Consider the following 20688-nt stretch of genomic DNA (forward strand, 5'->3'; position numbering starts at 1 on the left):
GAAGACAAAAAAAAAAGAGAGGGGCTTCATCACCTGCTCTCTTTCTTCTCGCCAGTTTCGACCGTGTCTGCAAATCGATGCTGTGTGAATGAATAAACATACAACTCTGCAAGACTTCTCCCGGGCATTTGCATGCAGGCTGAGGAAAAGGCCCACTCGTCCCTTTCCGCTGCCGCCAGCAGCATCACATTAGCTTCACAACTGAGCGGACCCCCTCTTATTACCATCATTATCAGCATCAGCATAACACTGGCTGCAGCCTCCACCGTGCGCTCCTTGTTTTGTTGCTCCGTCCTCTGAGGTACATCCTGCGTTTTACTGATATGCACAGTTACATAAAGACTGCAGCTCCTGTGGTGATGGGGGGGGGGGGCACTTCACTTCACTTCACTTCACTTCTCTTCTCTTGATCTGATCATTTTCCAGCTCCTCTAATGAGCTGCCTCCTTTAGATGTCTGCATGTGATAGAAAAAAATGAAAAGGACCTGGAAATGGACGCGTGCGTTTGGAATGCGACAGGAACTGCGCAATTACAGCCTCAGAGTTTGTATCGAGGCAAATCTACACATGAGTCAGAAATAAGACAGAGTGGTGCCATTCATATATATGTATATATAGACCGAGATAAGAGAAGGCCACTCCAGCTCTGGGCGGGATTTGTTCTATGGGCCACATGAGAGGTTTTTCCGTAGAACCAGAGAGTGATGCTGCCCTCAGGAAGGCGCACAGACTCCCATGCGTAACTAAGTGATCAGCTGACTGGTGTTTTCATTTGAATTCTTAAGTCATCACATGTAAGACTCATTGTGAAGTTAAGGTTAAAACACGTCATGCTTGTTAGTGCGGCTCGAGCTTCCTTGTGATGAGGAACAGGTGGTGTGTGTGTGTGTGTGTGTGTGTGTGTGTGTGTGCGCGTGTGTGTGTGTCTGTGTGTGTGTGCAAAGACACATCTGCCGGGCCATCATAGCTTCTCCGGCTGAACATTCACACCTCCCAGCCCGAGCATGGAGCAAACAGGATGCGGTTCCCCTATGTGAGTGTGTGTGTGTGTGTGTGTGTGTGTGTGTGTGTGTGTGTGTGAGTGTGTGTGTGTGTGTGTGTAGTCAGACAGACAGATTTGGGGAGGAGGGGGGAGTGAATGTAAGGGGGGTGTGGGTGGGTGGGTGGGGGGGGTACTATTAAACAGTCCTCATTTATGACCTGCAAGCCGCGGCGTCTGACAGACATGAGCAAATACACAGCGTGGAGATGGAGAGTGAAATACGCACGGTGTGTATCCATCCAGATGCGCCATTATGGATGACACTGGCGTCTAGTACACATACGCGCACTCTCTCTCCCTCTCCCCCTCTCTCTCTCTCTCATAAACGCACTCACTACCGAGGTCTGCGTGAGAGCAGACTGATACTGTTCTTTTGGTGATGTCACATGTGGGCCTGTAAAAGTCTCTTGCTGCTTGTTTCCTCTCATGGCAGCAGAGTTTCTTATCGGATCATTGCGCTCCCCTCGGAGAGATGAGCGATGATCTAAATAAAAAAATAAAAAATGCAGAGCATTGTGTCTGCTTCTAATCAAGCCCCTGATTGAAGTGCAGCGCGTTTGTCTCACAGTCATAAAACCTTCTTCACGGTTAATCGATTTTATTGGGCTGTAATATTTGGTGATGGCGCTGATGACAAGGACATCAGGGCCAAAAGGTCTTGAACAGGTTATATTCAAAGCTGCATGAAGGAGAACATGAACAATAACATGTTTATTCTTTGCCAAATGGTTTCATCTGTGGTGAACTGTTGTTGAATTCGATAATGTCTAATTTGGTTTTCTTGCTCACGTTTCCCCAAAACAGCGCAGTGTCTGTTGCGTAACTTGCGCAGTGTTGATGCCATATGACTGGATACAAGCGGAAGAAAGAGCGTCTCGTGTTGTATCTTTCATAAACAGTTTCAGTGATGCCACAGAATAAAGAGAGCGCTGGACACATCCAATACACAATGCGTTTTGTTAGCTCCAATAGACAATTTAACCATCCAGTCTGACTAATGAATCACCGTGTGCAGCGCAGAAGAAAAGCGTCGCTTATCACCCTATGATGAAGTGCAAACAGACCATCATTGACTCCCATTGTTGGGGGGAGGACGTTGGGGGGGTGAGGCGCTGGCGTGAAGCCCCACACCCGGATGGAAGTGGCTCCCACAGGCCACATAATGTGACACATGCATAAAGACAACACCTTGCGCCTCGCACCTTGAGTCGCACTTTTGGCACAGACCCGATGAGATTTGGCACATTGTTTTAACGCGATGCTTTAGTATAAAAAAACCCCACAATATTCTTTTTAGGATCTCCAGAGAGATTGTGATCAGGGACCTGTCTATGTACTGAGAGGGCCACAGACACATTTCCAAGAGAGAGAGAAATTGAAGTATGCACATTCTGCTTCTCCATGAGGGCTCTGAGACACTAATGTGAACAAACTGCAAAACAAGAAGCATTTAATTATCTCAGTAAATGCACAATACTGAGCATGTCCTCTAGACTATACTGTAATAAATGTTGCAAGGGGAAAACATTACGCTCAGCGACCGTTGGGCTCATCACTGCATATCATTATGATCAAAATCCGTAATCAATCACTTCTTTATTCCAAACATCTCAGCCATATAATAAGCCTGACCCTTCCTGAACCCTCTGAAATAAATCACCAGGCGCACCACTACAGTAATGTAAACTTGAACCGCAGAGCGTTTGTCCTGGCCCCCATGGGACCCCCGCGAGGAACTGGACTGTTGCTCAACCCGCTCTGTTTTGTTTGGTGGGAACTTTTCCCAGATCTAAATAGGCCCTAATAAATTTCACTTGTTGTTTATGTTGTGAAGCACCACAATGGCCACAGTGAGCTCTAAAATATTGGAGGGTGAATTGCTTTTGGCACCTGTATCCATGTGAGGGGGGGCCCTACACATTTAACCGAGTATTAATATATTGGATTCTGAAGCAGACTCCTCCAAGGTAGGCTTTCTGGGAAGCCAAGAGAAACAGTCTAAGGTCTGAAAGAGGACAGGGGCTTGCAGAAGGCCAGGACAAATTGAAACTGCTTGCTTTGAGGCATTCCAACTATTTTCATTTGTTTCTGTTAAGTCACTTAGGTCTCAGCGCCAAACACACTTGAAAAAATAGACGGTGCAGCCAGCCACAGCAGCAGACGCTCACACATTCCTTACTGTACATGATGTGGAGATTCACACTTGCTCTCCTCAGGCAGATGCAGGTCTTCTTCCTCTCTGATGTGGCACTGTATGCTGAATGATGCCAGTGAGTCTAAGCCAGTAGTGAATGAGGAGGCCACATGACTTATTATGAAACTGGCAAATAAATGAAGGGAGCTTTTGGTATCTATCCTTCTATCTTTCTATCTATCTGTCTGTCTATCTATCTATCTATCTATCTATCTATCTATCTATCTATCTATCTATCTATCTATCTATCTATCTATCTATCTATCTATCTATCTATCTATCTATCTATCTATCTATCTATCTATCTATCTATCTATCTATCTATCTATCTATCTATCTGTCTGTCTATCCATCTATCTATCTATCTATCTATTTATCTATCTATATATCTATCTATCTATCTATCTATCTGTCTGTCTGTCTATCTATCTATCTATCTATCTATCTATCTATCTATCTAAATCTAAAGCACAAGAAACTTCACAGATAAATAATCAAATCAAATAAAGCAGGTAAAAGTAGTAAAGCCCCTGTGAAACGAATGTTTTGAGACTTTCATGGTAAATGTCATATACCTATACTTATTATAATATATTATATGTATTTATTTATATATATATATATTTAAAAAATGCATCAGTAGAGCTGAAATCAATGGATGAGGGTCTGTCCTTAATTCACTGAAAAACTTCACTTAGTCCTCACAGAAGTTTTTTGGCCCAAACTGCATCAGACGCAGGCTCGTTTCCATATCTTAAGCTTTGGTGAATTGACAGGGGCGTCGATTTCCCTCTCCATCACCCAAACCCCAACCCCCACAGCCCGTCACCCATCCCTCCCATCACCTCCTCCTCCTCCTCCTCCTCCTCCCAGCCGGTGGCTGCTTCGAGCTGTTAGGGCAGCAGCAGGCTATAAAACAGAGAGGGACGGGACTGTAGAGGAGGCTGGTGCTGAGGACACACAGAGCGAAAGAGAGAGAGAGAGAGAGAGAGAGCTTGGGAGAGAAATCTGTGGAACTTTTACGCAGATCAGCACGGACACTTGGATATAAGGAAAAAACGTGTCATCTATTTTTATCGTCAGTGTAATTAGTCGACAGTGGTTCATTGAAACCCTCTCATCGGGAGCTTTGAGGAGAATATTCGGTGGAGAGACTGAAACAGAGAGGGAGGTTGTTGGGATGCTGCTCCCCAGCGCGCTCCGCTCCGTGCTGTGCGCCCTGTGCTGCGCGTGGCTGCGCACCGGAGCGGCCTCGCGCCTCAAGTCTCCAGCTCTGCCCATCCAGTCAGAGAGAGAGCCGCTGCCGTTCAAAGGCCTGTCAGGTAACACACCGTCATCTGCTTTCACAAGAATTAAACTTCGCTTATTAGTTTGTGTTAGACTTTGATCACCGTGGCCTGCAACTGTGCCTGTGTGAGGCTGCCCACAGGACGAGCGCAGTGGTAACACCTTCAAATGAGAACGTAAAGTGACTGTAGTTTATATGTTTAACAAATTAATATAAACCAGCCGATAGAAAAAGCAGCATTAAGTATTTCAAACTTTCTTCACACCAAGCGGGGGCGATAGCGAGCACTTAAAAAGTCCGGATTTTGTTTAAACTAACGCTTTTTGGAATCTTAATTATGCCGAATTGCAGTACACACATTGCTTCTGTTATCAGTCGTAGCATAAGTATCAGCTTATCATGTTTGTTGCATAAAAAACACAATTAAACTTTATATTGTCTTTAATATGTATGGGATTTGGTGCTGCATGTGCGTAAAGGGCCAGTTTACAGACTCGATAGTGAACTCGATCGTCTCAGTAGATAACTCTCTAAGAACAAGCAGCCTAAACATGCAATTTAAAATTGAACACGTGTCCCCTGCTCCCCCCCCACCCTCCCTCCATATAACAACACGGGCTACTTACTACAGTTCCCTTAATTGCCAGTGTTGCTCAAAACCAGCGGCGAACATCTGAGTCATAACCGCAGCGAATATCATTTGATTCACGTGTGAAAAGTAAAAAATCCCTGCGCGTATACACAGAGAAAAATAAAGAGCCCGCAGCGCGGTTATTATTCTAAGGTAACTTCTGTGGGGCTCGACACTGTGGGAACTCCACGTTCACAGTGTAATCCAACGCTGGAAAGTGCAATCAGTCCACTTTTCCATTACAAGCGCTGGCTGCTTGCGCACATGATTTATTTCTGCAGAGACAGAAGTGGCAGGCGAAGCGAGCGGCTCACAGTTTGGACTGCACTGTTTAAAGTGTGCAGTCACTTTAATGAAAGAATAATGTGAACCAGGTTGGTAGCAGCGAGAGAGGAAGGCCATCAGCTCCAGTCCAGTTAGCATCACGCCTGGTGTGTGTGTGTGTGTGTGCAGCTATAGTTAGATAGGGGCTCTCATCACACACCACCACCTCTTACCTACAGGCACTTATTCTGACCAACACTATAATACTCTTGTAGTAACTCAGCGTGACTAACAGCTATTGCACCGCAGTAATATCACTAAAAACTATTTTTAACTCCTGTAAAATCAATATACAGCACAGGCCCCATATATTAGAAAAGTCATGAGTGTTTAAAGCTGTGAATAGACTCCAGCACACAGTATTTAAAGTCACACAGCGGCTATAATTTCCACGTCCACACTGAGTGAGGAATTCAATTTTATTTGTAAAGCGCCAAATCACAACATACATTATCTCAAGGTACTTTACAGTAATGTCCAGACCATTGCCTCTTCTTTCAGTGGGGGTCGCTATAAGAAGAATATGGTTCTTCCAGTGTGTAAACACTGTTTCAGTCTGATTTGGTGCTCACATTATGTTTGGTAGTAATTTCATTTCAAATCTAAAACGCTGAAGTAGACACTGCAAGAACCATTTTAATGTCTGTCTCATGCAGAGTTCGCTCTAAAGGGATGCACTTAATCACAATCCTTTCTTACTTCTGTGAAATGCCATCTGAAGCTCTCTTGGACAAAGTTTGGCCAAAATTCTGTGCATTTCTGGGAATGCCTCATCATCCTTCAGTGGAAAACTGAATATCTCCCATGCTTGCTCATGGATCATTTCTTCGAGACAGGATGCAGGGTTGAGTCCCAAAAACCTGGCGAGGCATCCAGGGAGTTTCGGTCGCCTCCAAACATGTCTGGGCAGTGAGCTGTGCAAGATTTATTTGTTGAAAATATGAAAATTGGTACAGTGGTCTGGTCGGCACAGTTTGTCATCCTGCAGTCTGACACTTAATAAAATCCACAGAGTTGCACTTTTATTCTTGCTCTTATATATCAGGAACTTAAAAAGCCTCAAGTGAATTCTTTTCTGCTTCCTATAATTAATCCGGGCATAATTTAAAAATCACAAACCTCATATGTAATCATGTCATTTGACATAGTTTCTAAACAAGACTGCCTGTTGGTTTAGAACGGGACACTTCGATGATAATGTTTGTACGGTGTGTATTCAGCAGTGTTTGTGTTGCAGGATGCTCATTTGGAGGCCGATCCTACTCTCTAGCGGACACATGGCACCCAGATCTGGGGGAGCCCTTCGGTGTCATGCACTGTGTCCAGTGCCTCTGCGAACCAGTAAGTCTGACCTCAGTCTCCCTCTCTCTCTGCCCGTGCACACATATCAGGCTCGCTCTGTGCTGACTCGTAAACGATGTGTGACGCGGCTATTTCCTTTTATCTTGTGCAGCAAAAGAGTCGCCGTGGAAAGGTGTTCGGAAAGGTCAACTGCAAGAACATCAAACAGGACTGTCCCGACCCGAACTGTGACAATCCCGTCCTTCTGCCGGGCCACTGCTGTAAAACCTGCCCTAAAGGTAACCCCCCCCCCCCCCACGCCTTCTGTTTTCATCACAACAATGGTCTCTCTCCCTCAGTGTTGTTTATTCATAGTGTGAATCATACCTCTCTCCCTCTCTACCTCCCTCTTTCTTTCCCTGTGGGTCAGTTAGTAATTCTTCCGAACAGCTGCTGGATTCAATGAGCACGTCAATTGATTTTCCATTCAGCCGCATCAAATTGACATTTTCTCTTAACCAGCTACAACTGAAAGTGCCACCCATCTATTCAGCCTGATTCACACGCTGCCACTTACCTTGTCCTCACACTGCTGCACACACAGTTCCACCTTATTAGACAATTACAGCAACCCTGCATGCACACACACACACACACACACACACACGCAACACAATTAGGGTGGGTCTTCATGCGGCACTGTTATTTAGCAGATTGGGTGGTTTTTATGCCACGTGTGTGTGGTAATGGAATGGAAAGTAAAGGTAAAGCACTGTTATAGCAGTGTGTGTGTGTGTGTGTGTGTGTGTGTGTGTGTGTGTGTGTGTGTGTGTGTGTGTGTGTGTGTGTGTGTGTGTGTGTGTGTGTGTCAAAAATTGGAAAGGCCGTGACTGTGTGGTCAGGTTTGTAGGAAAAGGTTGAGTGTGTTTGTCTTACCATTGGCTCCAAAGCAGCTAGTATATTTGTGTAAGTGCTGGAAAATGTTGTGTGTGTGTGTGTGTCTGTGTGCATGTGTTTGTGTGTTTATATGTATGTGTGTGTAATGACTGGTGCACCTGAGGATACAGTAATGCTAAGTGGAGAGAAGTGAGAGTGACACTCCCCAGAAGCCCTTCAGTGTGCCCAGTGGAGCAGAGAGAAAGTGAGGGCAGAATGATGAGAATTGAGGTGTGTGTGTGTGTTTGTCTGTGTGTGTGTTTGTGTGTGTTTATTGGTGAATGTGTGTGAATCAGTCGCCAAGACAGAAAGCAGACAGTGCAGCTGCTCCTCACAGAACAACTTTGGAGAAATTTGGGTGACAAGTTGGGGTGACTAATAGGCAACGTGTGGTTTTTCTTTCTCAAGATTGTGTCAGCGTTTCTTCAGTTGGCTGAAGGAGCAGCTAACCACTGCATGTGCGTCTGTGTTTGTGCATAAGTAAAGCGGTGAGGTCGACACATTACATCAAGATGCACGGCAGCTTGTGTGGAACAGCGGGTCAGTGTTGGGATCGCACGCCAGTGTCACTCTCAATTCTCCTTAAGCTCCTCAGCTGCAAGAGACACTCTGGTTAGTTTCCCCTGGGTGAGAGGGGGGAGACAGAGGGGGGGGGGTTAGAGGAAATGGGCTTTAGCCTTCACCGTGATCTTACACATCCTCTAAATACCTTGTCCACACATTTCACACTCTTTATTCAGACCCAATACACAGTCAAGGAAAAGAAAGTGGACAGCTGATGCTTTCGTCTCGTTCAGTCTTTGGAAAGCGTCGCTGCCAGAAACTGAAACCGTTTCAAAGTCATGATTGGACATGAGAAACTGTTACGTCTTCCAGAAAACGAACTACTAATTAATACAATAACAGATTACATTAGAACGATAGAACCTCCATATTAACTGCATATATAACATGTGTGTAACTTTCCTCTGCTTCCACAGGTGATGGTGACACGAAGCAGACAGACGCTGTCCTGGACAATTTTGAGTTTTTCCATGAGAAGGGAAAAGAGAAGGAGGACGACCTCCACAAATCTTACAATGACAGGTCGTACCTGAGCTCTGAGGACATGGGCCCCGGGGAGAGCCGCACTGGTGAGCAGGAGCAGAAAGAGAATTTTAGACATTAAAATGTGAAGCAGGACTCCAGTGCCCCACACAGCCACTTTTAATATGAACAAACGTAAATGAAATGAATGAAACTATATTAAACTAACTCTGGCTTCTGTCCTCCTGCAGACTTTGTAGCTCTGTTGACAGGGGGGACGGACTTGTGGAGCTCCAGCGGTGTTGCCAGAGCTCGGTTCACTATGACCAGAACCAGTTTGGCCTTCTCCATCACATTCCAGAGGTAAAACACAGAATGAGTTTTAATGGGTTTTTATTTTTCTCAAGCTTTAGTGTCGTGGTGCTCTCTCTCTCTTCTTTCTGCAACGACTCATAACTTCTCCTGCTCTTCCCCCAAACAGACCTGAAGTGTTTAGAGAAGCGAATTTAATAGACGTCATGATTGACCTGTTGTTTTGAAGCCTCATTTTGTTGAGAAGTAACAAAAGGGAGTCGAAGAAATATGAACACAGCATTAAATATCTGTCATTCTTTCCACCCCCTGACTTTGCAGGATGGACCGTCCCAGTAAAGTACTCTTCGTGGATTCAGACGGGACCACTGCCTTTGAGTACAGGGTCCCCAAGGGAGAGTCGGACATGGTAAGACACCACTGAGAATATTCTCTCTTATTTCTCCTCTGTCAATGTTTTATTTTGTCATGTTTGTCCGTGTGAGAGGAAGATTAAAAGTTCTGGTATGAATAACATTCTCACTGCATGACTACACACAGACGCACACCCGAACACACACACACACACACACACACACACACACACACACACACATATGCTTCGTTTTTGCTTCATTGCCTCTCTGTAAACATCATAAACTCTCTCTGATTGTCTGATTGCACCAAACATCCACGCTCGCTCACCTCCAGGTTTGAGATGCACAAGTCTTAGTTTGATAAAAGTCCAATATCACTGTGATGAATCATCAAACCAATATGTTGGTGTAACAGTAGTAACTACACATGCATGTCCACAAACTCCCTGAGGTCTGACCCAATCACTGCTCATCATTTCCTGCCAATACGCACACACACACACACACACACACACATCTCCTCATTCCATGTCAGACCCCAACACTCAGGCTGGGACCCCCCCCCCCCCCCACCCCCCCAAAATACAGGACCCAGAAAAACGCTCCTATTATTATTTTTAGATAAATGTCAGGGTCAAGCACCAGAGGACCTTGGAGAAAACACTCGTGCTCAAAAAAAGGACGGTTGTTGGGGGGTGGCTGGGTTTAGCTGGAGCTAGGAAGAGAAAGAGAGAATGTTTCACATGTTACATCACTGCTTAGCAGGGGGACAGAGCGTATCACTAATTGAAATGGAGATTACCTCTGAACTCTTGAGTTATGAAGGGCCGGCACGCTGCCACATTTCTTCCCTCTGCTCTCGAGAAGAGTGTTGAAGGGTTGCAGCCTGGAGTCTATAACACAATCCCGTGGTCTGCTGTATGCAGCGTGTGTTATTATTATCAGAAAGCTGATTTTGAGATTATATCCCATGTATGAGTGGATGTTGTCGCCTCACAATGCTGCCTGTGTGTGTGTGTGTGTGTGTGTGTGTCTGCAGATCTGTGGAGTGTGGAAGAACCTGGCGAAGCCTCTCATGCGACAGCTGCAGTCTGAGCAGATGCGCATCCGCATGACCACATCAACGAGCAGACGAGAAGAAGTGGAGGGGAAGATCATCAAACACAGAGCTCTGTTTGCTGGTTAGTGTGCACGGAGGCTATTATAGCATTCTCTATCAGACCAGACATGTGTCTGCCTTTGTTTTTTGTGCTGTTCTACACAATAAACTCAATATTTACAGATCACTGGAACTGTGTACATTCTCATGTAATCTTTAGCAGCCATAGATGGACTAATGTAGAGAAAAAGAAAGGGCTTTGTTTACAGAGGGGTATTTGTGTAGACGTCCTGTAAGAGTGCGCAGATACTCAATGCGGTGATGTGCTCGTGTCTCACGTACAGAGACGTTCAGTTCAACGCTGACGTCCGAGGAGGAGAATTCCGGCACGGGAGGCATCGCCATGTTGACACTGAGTGACACGGAGAACAACCTGCACTTCATCCTCATTCTGCAGGGCCTCATCAAACACAAGGACGAAGGTGAGTGATGGAAAGCTAAAGTAAAGTGTTTGGGAACGTGGTGACGCTGAGAAACTGCAGGTCTGACAGGAAGTAGATCAAATGAGAGTTCAGAGGGTTGGGATAGATAAACACCAGACTGATGAGTGGAAGATGATCAGTTCAAACTTACTCCCTCTATAACAAATAATGAATTTACATTCCTGTTTTACAAATTCCAGAATCGGATCGCTTCAGTTCATCCATTTCTATTAATGTCTGTAAACATTCTCCTCCTGTAAACCTCCTGGAAAAGCTACACTCTGAAATTTGGAAGGGCTGATATAGGAAACAGACATGATGATGAGGAAACTGTCTCTCTCTCTCTCCCCTCAGAGCCCCTCTTGGTGCCCATCCGTGTCCAGCTCATGTACCGCCAACACATCCTGAGAGAGATCCGAGCCAACATCACCTCTCACGTGAGTGTTAACGTACAGCAGGGTTCAGACACCAACACTGAAGAGCTGCTGCTCGCTAACATTAAATAAATACATTGATCTTTACATCTGAAAAATTTGTAGAAGAATCCGAAATAAAAAAAATATTCAGCGATTGCTCTCAGATAAGAAGGGAAAAGTGGGAGTAGTGTTCGGAGGAGGAGTAGGGTTGTTGTCGGTTAGGAACATATGACACAGCAACCCACCCACCACCACCACCACCACCACCACCACCACCTTCCCTCTCTGAGACGGATGTGGTTGGGTCACCACATCCTCGCGCGGTTGTCGCCGGCGCTCTGATCGCAGCTAACTACCCCGAGACGTGACAAGTAAAATGGATGGAGACGAGGGTGATGGTGGGGGGGGACGAGGAGAGGGAGAAAGTGTGCGAGAGGAGCTTTTGCAGGGGACAGATGTGAGTGAGGGATGAGAGACAGAGAAAGAGGGAGGCAGAGAGGATGGACTGCGTACACACTCCACACACATGTCAGTGGTTAGTGGTCTGTGGGCTGAGATGGATGGAGGGAGGAAGGAGGGAGTGAGCGGGTGATGAAAGGAGGGCCTGGTTTTAATTCTGCCAGGAACTGCATGAAGAGCCGATGCGCCCCTTTCAAGCCTGGTGGTGAGGGACGCTATCCGTGGAAATCATGTGAAAGGTTTGAGCTCGGCGACGCGAAGCGACCTCGACGAGCGTCCCCCGGGCGAGACGTCGAAACCAAAATCTCTGACTCATTTCAAGCTGAGCTGAGTCACAGAGACATGTAAACAACAGACATATGACACATCATTCCTCAGCTGAAACACTCACATACAACAAGCAAGAGCGTTTTCTAAGAGGACCAGTAATCCTGACAGAGTTACTGCTCCTCCTGATTTATATCACACCCCAATATATCCGTCCTCACCTTACTTCTCCCTCATTATTCTGTCCGTTCGTTTCCCCAAATATAAGTCACCCTCTCTCCGTCCAGCCACTTCTCAGCTCCTGCTCTGTTTTGGCTCCTCACTGTGTGGATTTATGGTACATGTATATTTATATTGAACCGAGGCCCCGGGGTCATAAAAGTAACATTTCTTCAACACGCTCGTACATCTGTCCTATTAATCCAACATTTCTCAACATCCTGACTGACCCCCCCCCCCCCTCTCCTCTCCTCTCCAGTCTGCCTGCTTGAAATTAATCTTCCTCCTCAATATGAAACATGTTACGGCAATGCGAGCCATATTTCAGCCCTGGGTTCAAGTGTGCACTTGTGAGTGGTGTGATTTAAACACTGAGGTTTTGTGTAACCTTTGCGTAAAGGTCACTGACTCTGTGATTGTTGAATTAATCTCACACTGGCAGTTGAACCAACATCAGGTCAGTGAGACCTTGAAGATATGAGGCGGCATTTTCAGTTCTGGGACTGAGAATCACTGGAATTAGAGGTTTTACCCTCTGACAGCTGACCCACGTTTAACATCTAGCCATTTCTCTATCTGTGCAGGATCCAGATTTTGCAGAGGTGCTGACAGACCTGAACAGCCGCGAATTATTCTGGTTATCACGCGGTCAGCTGGAGATCGCCGTGACGGCCGAGGCTCAGGATCCCCGGCAAATCTCTGGCTTCATCACCGGCAGAAAATCTTGTGACAGTAAGTGTCCCCCGCAACAACTGGAGCAAACACCTTTACGTTCCTCCGCATCTGTCTCCTCTGCATTGTGTGTGCAGATGCAACAAACATGGAGGCCGCTGAGAATGTGTTTTGCGTCGTAGTTGGTTTGCGCTCGTCCATGTGTGGCTGTTTTTGTCATTCCTCTCTATAAATACTTCTTTTTTCTCTCTGTCTCCATCCTTTCAAGTCTTATCACTGGGGGAAAACCATGTTTATAGACCTTCTGTTTGACTTGGTGGCCCACCAACACTGTGTATGCATGTCCATATGTGTGTGTGTGTGTGTGTGTGTGAGAGAGAGAGAGAGAGAGACACAAAGAGAGAGACAGAGGTTTCAGGAATGTTGTGGACAGCCCAATCGTCTGAAACCGTAAAAGCATGCACACATGGTCTTTTCATGGGATGCATACTTGTACATGATCATGGAACATCAAGGTGTCGGACACTTTGAAACACTTTGAGAGGTGTTTTTATTCTCTAACAGACACAAACACATGCACACAAACACACATAAAGACTCTATTTTATGAAAGTTTATACACACACACACACACACACACACTGCTGCCAAGGTCACAGTCTGCTGGACATGACTCTCCTTGCTGGTGTTCCAGTTCTGTGATTAACAGCTTGACGTTATGTATGAAGAATTCGAACCCAACACACTCTTCTCCCTCTCTCTCTCTTCTCTCCTCCTTCTCGTGCCTGTTCTCCCTCTCTCCTTCTACCAGTCTCTCCCAGTTTAACGTCGGCCCCGTCATCTGCTGTCCTCTCCGTGATTCTTTCGCAAAAATATTCTCATAAAATTTCCTCCGCACTTTTCTCATCCTTCTCTGTTACTCATTCCCTCCTGTCATTTCAGCTCAATCTTTTTAAGCCTACTGCATTCAGCAAGGGTTACCTCATACTGAGGCTTAACCTTGGGTGGGTTTAGTGTGTGTGTGTGTGTGTGCTTCAATATGTATGCATTTGGCTCAAGGTCGCGCACAATTACATGAACAGGAACGCCTCCTGATTAGTGGTTCAATTGAATCTGTCCCGTCAATGACTCTTTCCTCTTGAAGGGTGGACATTATGGGCATGTGGCTTCAGTGTGTGTGTGTGTGTGTGTGTGTGTGTGTGTGTGTGTGTGTAGTTGCAGAACACGGGTAAATGTGATGTGCCCCTAGTGTTTTCCATCCTTCACGCAAACCAGCAGATTTTTAACATGACAGAAAGGGTTGCCTCATCTGTCATGCTGTCAGGCTCTGTGGCGCAAGGGAGGAAAACTCAGAGGGGAAAATGTTGGTTTCCGATAAGTTAGAATAACGAGCGCTGGATGTGCACTGAAGTGGATCTTTGATATTAATCTTGGTCTTGTTTTCCTCGCTCAGCTATTCAGAGTGTGATGTCCAGCGGTGATGCCCTGACCCCGGGGAAGACCGGAGGCGTGGGATCCGCCATCTTCAACCTCCACGATAACGGCACGCTGGACTACCAGGTGAGGCTTCGCTCAGGAAGATTAGATTGTTGTTCTGTCTGTTCTGTTCTAATTTCCCATATTTGTAGTTTATTAGCACGAAACCTGTTGTATTTATAGAGTTTAACAATGTTGAACTTTGCATGATCAGTCACTACTAGTAACAGTGTTCCCATTACTTCCAATAAAGCTCACCAGTCTTACAAAAAATGTCATGATCTCACCGTCACATAAAATTGGGTTTAAAATTACTGAACAGTAATAAAATAGTACATCAAAAAAATATTTTTTAATGGTGATCGCAGATCAAGCACACCCACAACTAATCAATAATTAAAGATCCCCTCCAGATGTGTTCAGACCTAAAAATATTCTCTGCTTTGAATCACTGATTTTGAAAACATATTCTATGACTGGTGAAAATGTTATAATTTCATCTACTTGTCTTTTAATGAAAAATCCAGAATCTCTTTTCATGCATACTTTTAGTTTAACTACTGGATGTTGAAAAACTCACCGCTCATCGCAATGAATTTCAATAACAAGTCTTTTACGTGAAAAGGGCCTTCAACCATTTGTCTCATCTCCTTCCTTCAGGTTCAGGTTGCAGGTCTCAGCAGCGACATGGTCGGCCTCACTATCGAGCTGAAGCCGCGGCGTCGCAACAAGCGCTCTGTCATTTACGACTTGACGACGGAGTACAACAAGGCCTCGGGCCAGGCGGTGGGCAGCTGGAGTCGCCTGGAGGCGCGACACATCCACATGCTGCTGCAGAACGAGCTGTTCATCAACGTGGCCACGGCACACAGCCAGGAGGGGGAGCTGAGGGGGCAGATAAAGGCTCTGCTCTACAGCGGCCTGGAGGCACCCAGACATGGTGAGAAGGGGAGGGAGGGAGTTAGGAAATTCAACAAACATTGAATTACTTTATGAAATCTTCCTTTGTCCTGGATCCATTCTCACGTATTCATGTCTTCCTCTTCCAGAGTTGCCCACCCCTCTGGCCGGCCACTTCGTGTCCCCACCAGTGAGAACCGGTGTCTCTGGCCACGCCTGGGTCTCAGTGGACAAACAGTGTCACCTGCATTACGAGATCGTGGTCGCGGGCCTCAGCAAGGCCGACGACCTCACCGTGAGCGCCCACCTCCACGGGCTGGCGGAGATCGGAGAGCTGGACGACAGCAGCACCACGCACAAGAGGCTGCTGACCGGCTTCTATGGATCACAGGTACATCCCTGCAAACATGGACATGAAGGAAACCATCCACATGCACAAGTGTCAGACATATTAACCCGTCCTCTCCTCTCCTCCAGGCTCAGGGAGTGTTAAAGGACATGAGTGTGGAGTTACTGCAGCACCTGGACCAGGGAACAGCCTTCATCCAAGTCAGCACCAAGCTCAACCCCCGCGGAGAAATTCGAGGACAGGTAAGAGAAGACAAACAAAACAAAGACAACCACCTTACATTCATGGACACATCAGGAGGTATACAGGGATATTGGACATGTGTTTAAACTGTGGCCCCTGATTGAAGATGTTTATATTTTGCTTTTCGCTCTGTTTGCAACTCTTGTCAGTAAAGTGATGATTTAACACGGAGCATTAAAGCAGAGCAGATTATTAGACTTAAAAAAAGAAAAGCATCGTCGAGTCCTCAGGGCCCCTAAGAACCATCTCAGTGTTTGTGTGTCTGTGTGATTGCTCACGTACGTTCACGGGCCAACACAAACACACACGGTCCCTTTCACTGGCAAGTGCATTCTGCCTGGAGAGACGTTTGTTGAAAAGTAAAAATTTAACTGGGCTTCAGAAGGAAACTCACTCAGACCACGGCTTTGCAGGTGTAGCTGTTGATGAGTTCTTTGTTCAGTGGTGTCCAGCTGTTTTAATAGCAAACAGGTCGGACACATAAACAGCCATCTGCTCGGGAGCACAGCAGCGCTTCATTCTGGAACAATTAACAAGCCACAGCGTGACACCTGCCTGTGCTCAGGTGTGGCCGACAGATCTCCTAACATCTCCCTCTCATTTTTTCCCCTTTCTTTGCCTCCCTGTCGTTCATCTCCACCCGTCCCCTTCTTTCCTTTTTCCGACACCCGTGCCCTCTCCAGGTCCATGTGCCAAACAACTGTGAGTTTGGGACCAGAGGTGAGGTGGAGGAGGCTGAGTTTGACGACCTGTTCGTGAAGGACCCGGAGGAGCTGAAGAAAGACCCGCATACCTGCTTTTTTGAGAACCAGCACCACGCTCACGGCTCCCGCTGGACACCGAGCTACGACAAGTGTTTCACCTGCAGCTGCCAGGTAACAAAACACGACCGACACTAGCACGGTGTTGTTTTTGCAGATGTTAGGACTGATTATTACATTTATCTTCTTTCACAAATCAATCTCACTCCTCCTCAATGTTTTTGTGCATTTCCTTCTTCTGTAGAAGCGAACGGTGATCTGTGATCCGGTCATCTGTCCGGTGTTGACCTGCTCCAGAACCATCCAGCCTGAAGACAAGTGTTGTCCTGTCTGTGACGGTGAGAGAAACAGAGATATACTGTAGTTTTATACTTCTATGATTTCTGTGGACATTTTATCCTTTTAGTCTCCAAGTGTCAAATGATAAAGTTTAAATCTAAAACTGTCTTCTGTCTCCATTTCCTCTGTCTGTGTGTGCAGAGAGGAAGGACCCCAAGGACATGAAAGCTGTGGAGAGAGTGGAGGAGCATCCTGAAGGTATGCACCACCTCTCCTCTTTTGTAGTTTCTCTCTTTTATTGTGTCTTTTTATGCTCCACTGAATTTCTGCCGACAGTTAAAGGTTAACTCTGAATAACTTTTCTCGCTAACCTCCTCTCCTCCTCTCCCAGGTTGTTACTTTGAAGGAGACCAGAAGATGCATGCCCCAGGAACCACATGGCATCCCTTTGTTCCTCCCTTTGGCTACATTAAATGTGCTGTCTGCACTTGCAAGGTAAACACACATCAACAAACCCACTCACATCTGGCTGGATTTACTTTCCAAAAGCCCTTAATGGATCGTTTATTTTTTGCACTGAACTCCAAAGAAAATGAGGCAGAAGTAAATTTCTCGTCATTTCTTTCTCGAGGAATGATCAGATAGTTGGACTTTGTTTGAAAAAAAAGAAAAAACAATGAGTCCGATTCAAAAGAGCTGAAGTTAATCTGCTGACGATGCTGCTTTTTTTTTTCTCCCAGGGATCTACAGGGGAGGTGCACTGTGAGAAGGTGACGTGTCCCGTGCTGACCTGCAGTCACCCCGTGAGACGCAACCCGTCTGACTGCTGTAAAGAGTGTCCAGAGGAGGATAGGACGCCTGCGGGGCTGGAGCACAGCGACATGATGCAAGCAGACGGCCCGAGGCACTGCAAATTTGGCAAGAGCTATTACCAGAACAGCGACAACTGGCATCCCTGGGTACCGCTGGTGGGCGAGATGAAGTGCATCAACTGCTGGTGTGACGTAAGTACACGCTGGCTTCCAAGAGGTGGAAGGATTGTAGGCTAACTGGAATTTGCAGACGTAAAAATCAATTTGTTAATCATGTCAATTGCTTGAAATTTGCTCATTAGAACCCAAAAGAACATTTTAATTTGATAGAGTTCACACTGAGTTCTTTAAACATACCATCAGAAACGTGATCCCACAATGAAACCAGGACTTTGTGTGAATGTGTGAATCATTTTTGAGTTTTATCTAAAATAGAATTTTAAGAAGCATTTCAAGCAAAGATATTTGCATCGCTTTTAAGTTTCCACACGGAACTGTTTTTAATCGTAGTTAAGGCGTCTTTGGATTCGCATGTTTATCTTCTTTGAACAGTAGCGTCAAATCTCACTGCACCATCGCATGCATTCGGTCAGCAGACTGTAGCCACACGCTCCACTTGTTGTTGTTAAGATTGTTATTTTATGTTATTTAATGATAGTTGGCAAACAGCTTTGCGGTGGATTACTGCCTTATCTTTTTATTGAAATAGAAAATAAATCAAAATGTGAAACAACATAAAAAGCAGAATTCAATGAACCATAATTTCCCAACTTAAAACTTTAAGATCAAATAACGTAAACGTAAACATGCAGGCTAACAAACATTGTCGCCTGTACCTCACATTCTGACACAGTCCTGTCCTGGTATCTGGAGTTTCTCACCATCTCACACCTCGATGTTCATCTTCTTCTCCACAGCACGGTGTCACCAAGTGTCAGAGGAAGCAGTGTCCAGTGCTGACCTGCTCCAACATCACCCGCAGGGAGGGCTCATGCTGTCCTGAATGTGCTGGTGAGCCATGAACACAAACACACATGTAAAACACGATACTGCCAACAGTGACCTTTATTTGTTTATTAAAAGTTATTAAAAGTAGTTTCAAACGTTGTGTCTTACATATGCTCTTGTTCTTGCCTCAGATTCCAAAGAGGAGGAAGACCTGATGATGAAAGTTCCAGACAAAAGACGAACCACGAGACACTGATCCGTGGGGGAGACCAAAGAAAAGAAAACCCTGAATCTGTAACTTTTACCCGTCGGAGCCCCCTCGTCCCAGATGGACACACACCCACAGCCATGCTGGGCCTCCCCCCTCCTCACCTCACACCCACCCAGTTATCAGCTTCAGGATTGTAATGGACAGAAGCAGAGACGGAGGAACGATCAAATGAAACAAGGACTCATTAATGAAGCTATGAAGAGGACCAACCAGACTTTATAAACCTGCTGCTGCCTTCTGCTTCCCGCCTTAACGTTTCCTGCAGGAACTTCTTTTTTTCTCTTCCTCGGTTTTTTTTTCAAAGAATCTCAACAGGGCAAAATGTGTAGATGTAGATGTGTAGCAGAGTTCCATGGGACTGTTTTACTGTTGACTTTTAAAATGGGAAAGACTGTGTGACACGTGTTTCATTGACAGGGCTTCTTTTTGAAGTGCAGAACAGGATGAATGTGTGCGAGAGTGTGTGTGTGTGTGTGTGTGTTTACCAGTATAAGATAGGACTAATCAGCGATATAGAAACTGTTACAGGAAGAAGGTGGAGTTCAGAAACAAATGAACTTATCTCTACAGTCGGTCTACAACTTTCATTAGTTGTAAAAACATATTTTGACTCTTCATCACTTGTGTCGGCGCCAGGAGGGAAGAGACGGAAACTTTCTCGGCTGCCGTTTTCGGTGCAACACTTTTCAGTCTTCGCCGCCCGTTGAACTCGTCGCTCCTCTGCTTTGATCGTTCAAAATAATTAATTAGTATGGATTTTTTTTTATCATTGTTGTTTATGAATATGAAGCTGGTTTGTACTTTGTATTTATTGAATGGTGTGGAGACTAAATAAAAAAAAAAAGTTTGTTGGTCTAAAAAAAACAGAAAGAGAGGAATGCCTGTGGGATTTTATTTTGGATGCTGTCACTGACCACCTCTAATAACCCCTCCCTCCTTCCCTCTTTGCATTTCTATCTTCCTTTTTCATCTGGACTCTTTGGGATTTTAGTTTTCCACTTTGTAGCTCTCCGTCTCTCTGTTTTTCCCTCTCTGTTCCTCTTTCCTCACAGTTTTTCACATATGGAGCTGTGATTATCAGGGGATGAAGAGCCAGATTGACTCGACTTAATCCTTTGTTTGTAGTTTCTGTTTCTCCATTGTTCTCCCTCTCTGCCTCTTTACACCCTTTATTGATTCCCTTCATCTTTTTTCACACTTTTTTCTTTTCATCTGTAATTTTTCTCCTCTTGTACTTTATGTATTTCCTTGTTATTTATAGTTTCTCCTCTGATCTTTTCTTTTCACACCATATTTTCCTTTTTATTTCATTCAGTTTCTTTTTCTTCTTTTTCCTTTGCTTTCATGTCTCACGTTCCTTTTCTTCCCCTCCCTTTTCTTTATATCTTTTCCATTCCAATTATTTTTCTTTCCTTCTCAATCCGTTCACTCTTTCCTTTGCCCTCTTGCTTTGCTCCCAAGTCACCACATGTGCTCTGTAATGTTGTGTCCTGAACCAGTTCTACTGCAGACGGACTGAAGCATAAACACACGTTCACAGATGTACACATGTGAAAACTCCTGAATCAGGAACACACACATTAAGACAGAGCGAGAATTCTTTCCAATACACACACACACACACACACACACACACACATGCAC

At 45.4% G+C, this 20688-nt stretch overlaps 1 protein-coding gene across 1 annotated transcript; it reads left to right on the forward strand.

Annotated features, from left to right (window-relative positions):
- The first annotated feature begins 4156 nt into the window (after positions 1 to 4156).
- chrd (chordin) lies at positions 4157 to 19914 on the forward strand. The gene is made up of 21 exons (XM_069534581.1): positions 4157 to 4559; positions 6718 to 6821; positions 6934 to 7060; positions 8678 to 8830; positions 8975 to 9086; positions 9357 to 9444; positions 10431 to 10572; positions 10835 to 10972; positions 11327 to 11409; positions 12918 to 13065; positions 14459 to 14565; positions 15142 to 15421; positions 15531 to 15772; positions 15859 to 15972; positions 16657 to 16848; positions 16979 to 17072; positions 17215 to 17271; positions 17405 to 17508; positions 17754 to 18017; positions 18743 to 18836; positions 18965 to 19914. Exons 1-21 carry the CDS (start codon positions 4418 to 4420, stop codon positions 19027 to 19029), a joined length of 2850 nt encoding a protein of 949 aa, XP_069390682.1. The 5' UTR covers positions 4157 to 4417; the 3' UTR covers positions 19030 to 19914.
- The last annotated feature ends 774 nt before the right edge of the window (positions 19915 to 20688 follow it).

The sequence above is a fragment of the Paralichthys olivaceus genome, chromosome 11 (genome assembly GCF_024713975.1).
Source record: "Paralichthys olivaceus isolate ysfri-2021 chromosome 11, ASM2471397v2, whole genome shotgun sequence".
In the NCBI taxonomy this organism is placed as follows: Eukaryota; Metazoa; Chordata; class Actinopteri; order Pleuronectiformes; family Paralichthyidae; genus Paralichthys; species Paralichthys olivaceus.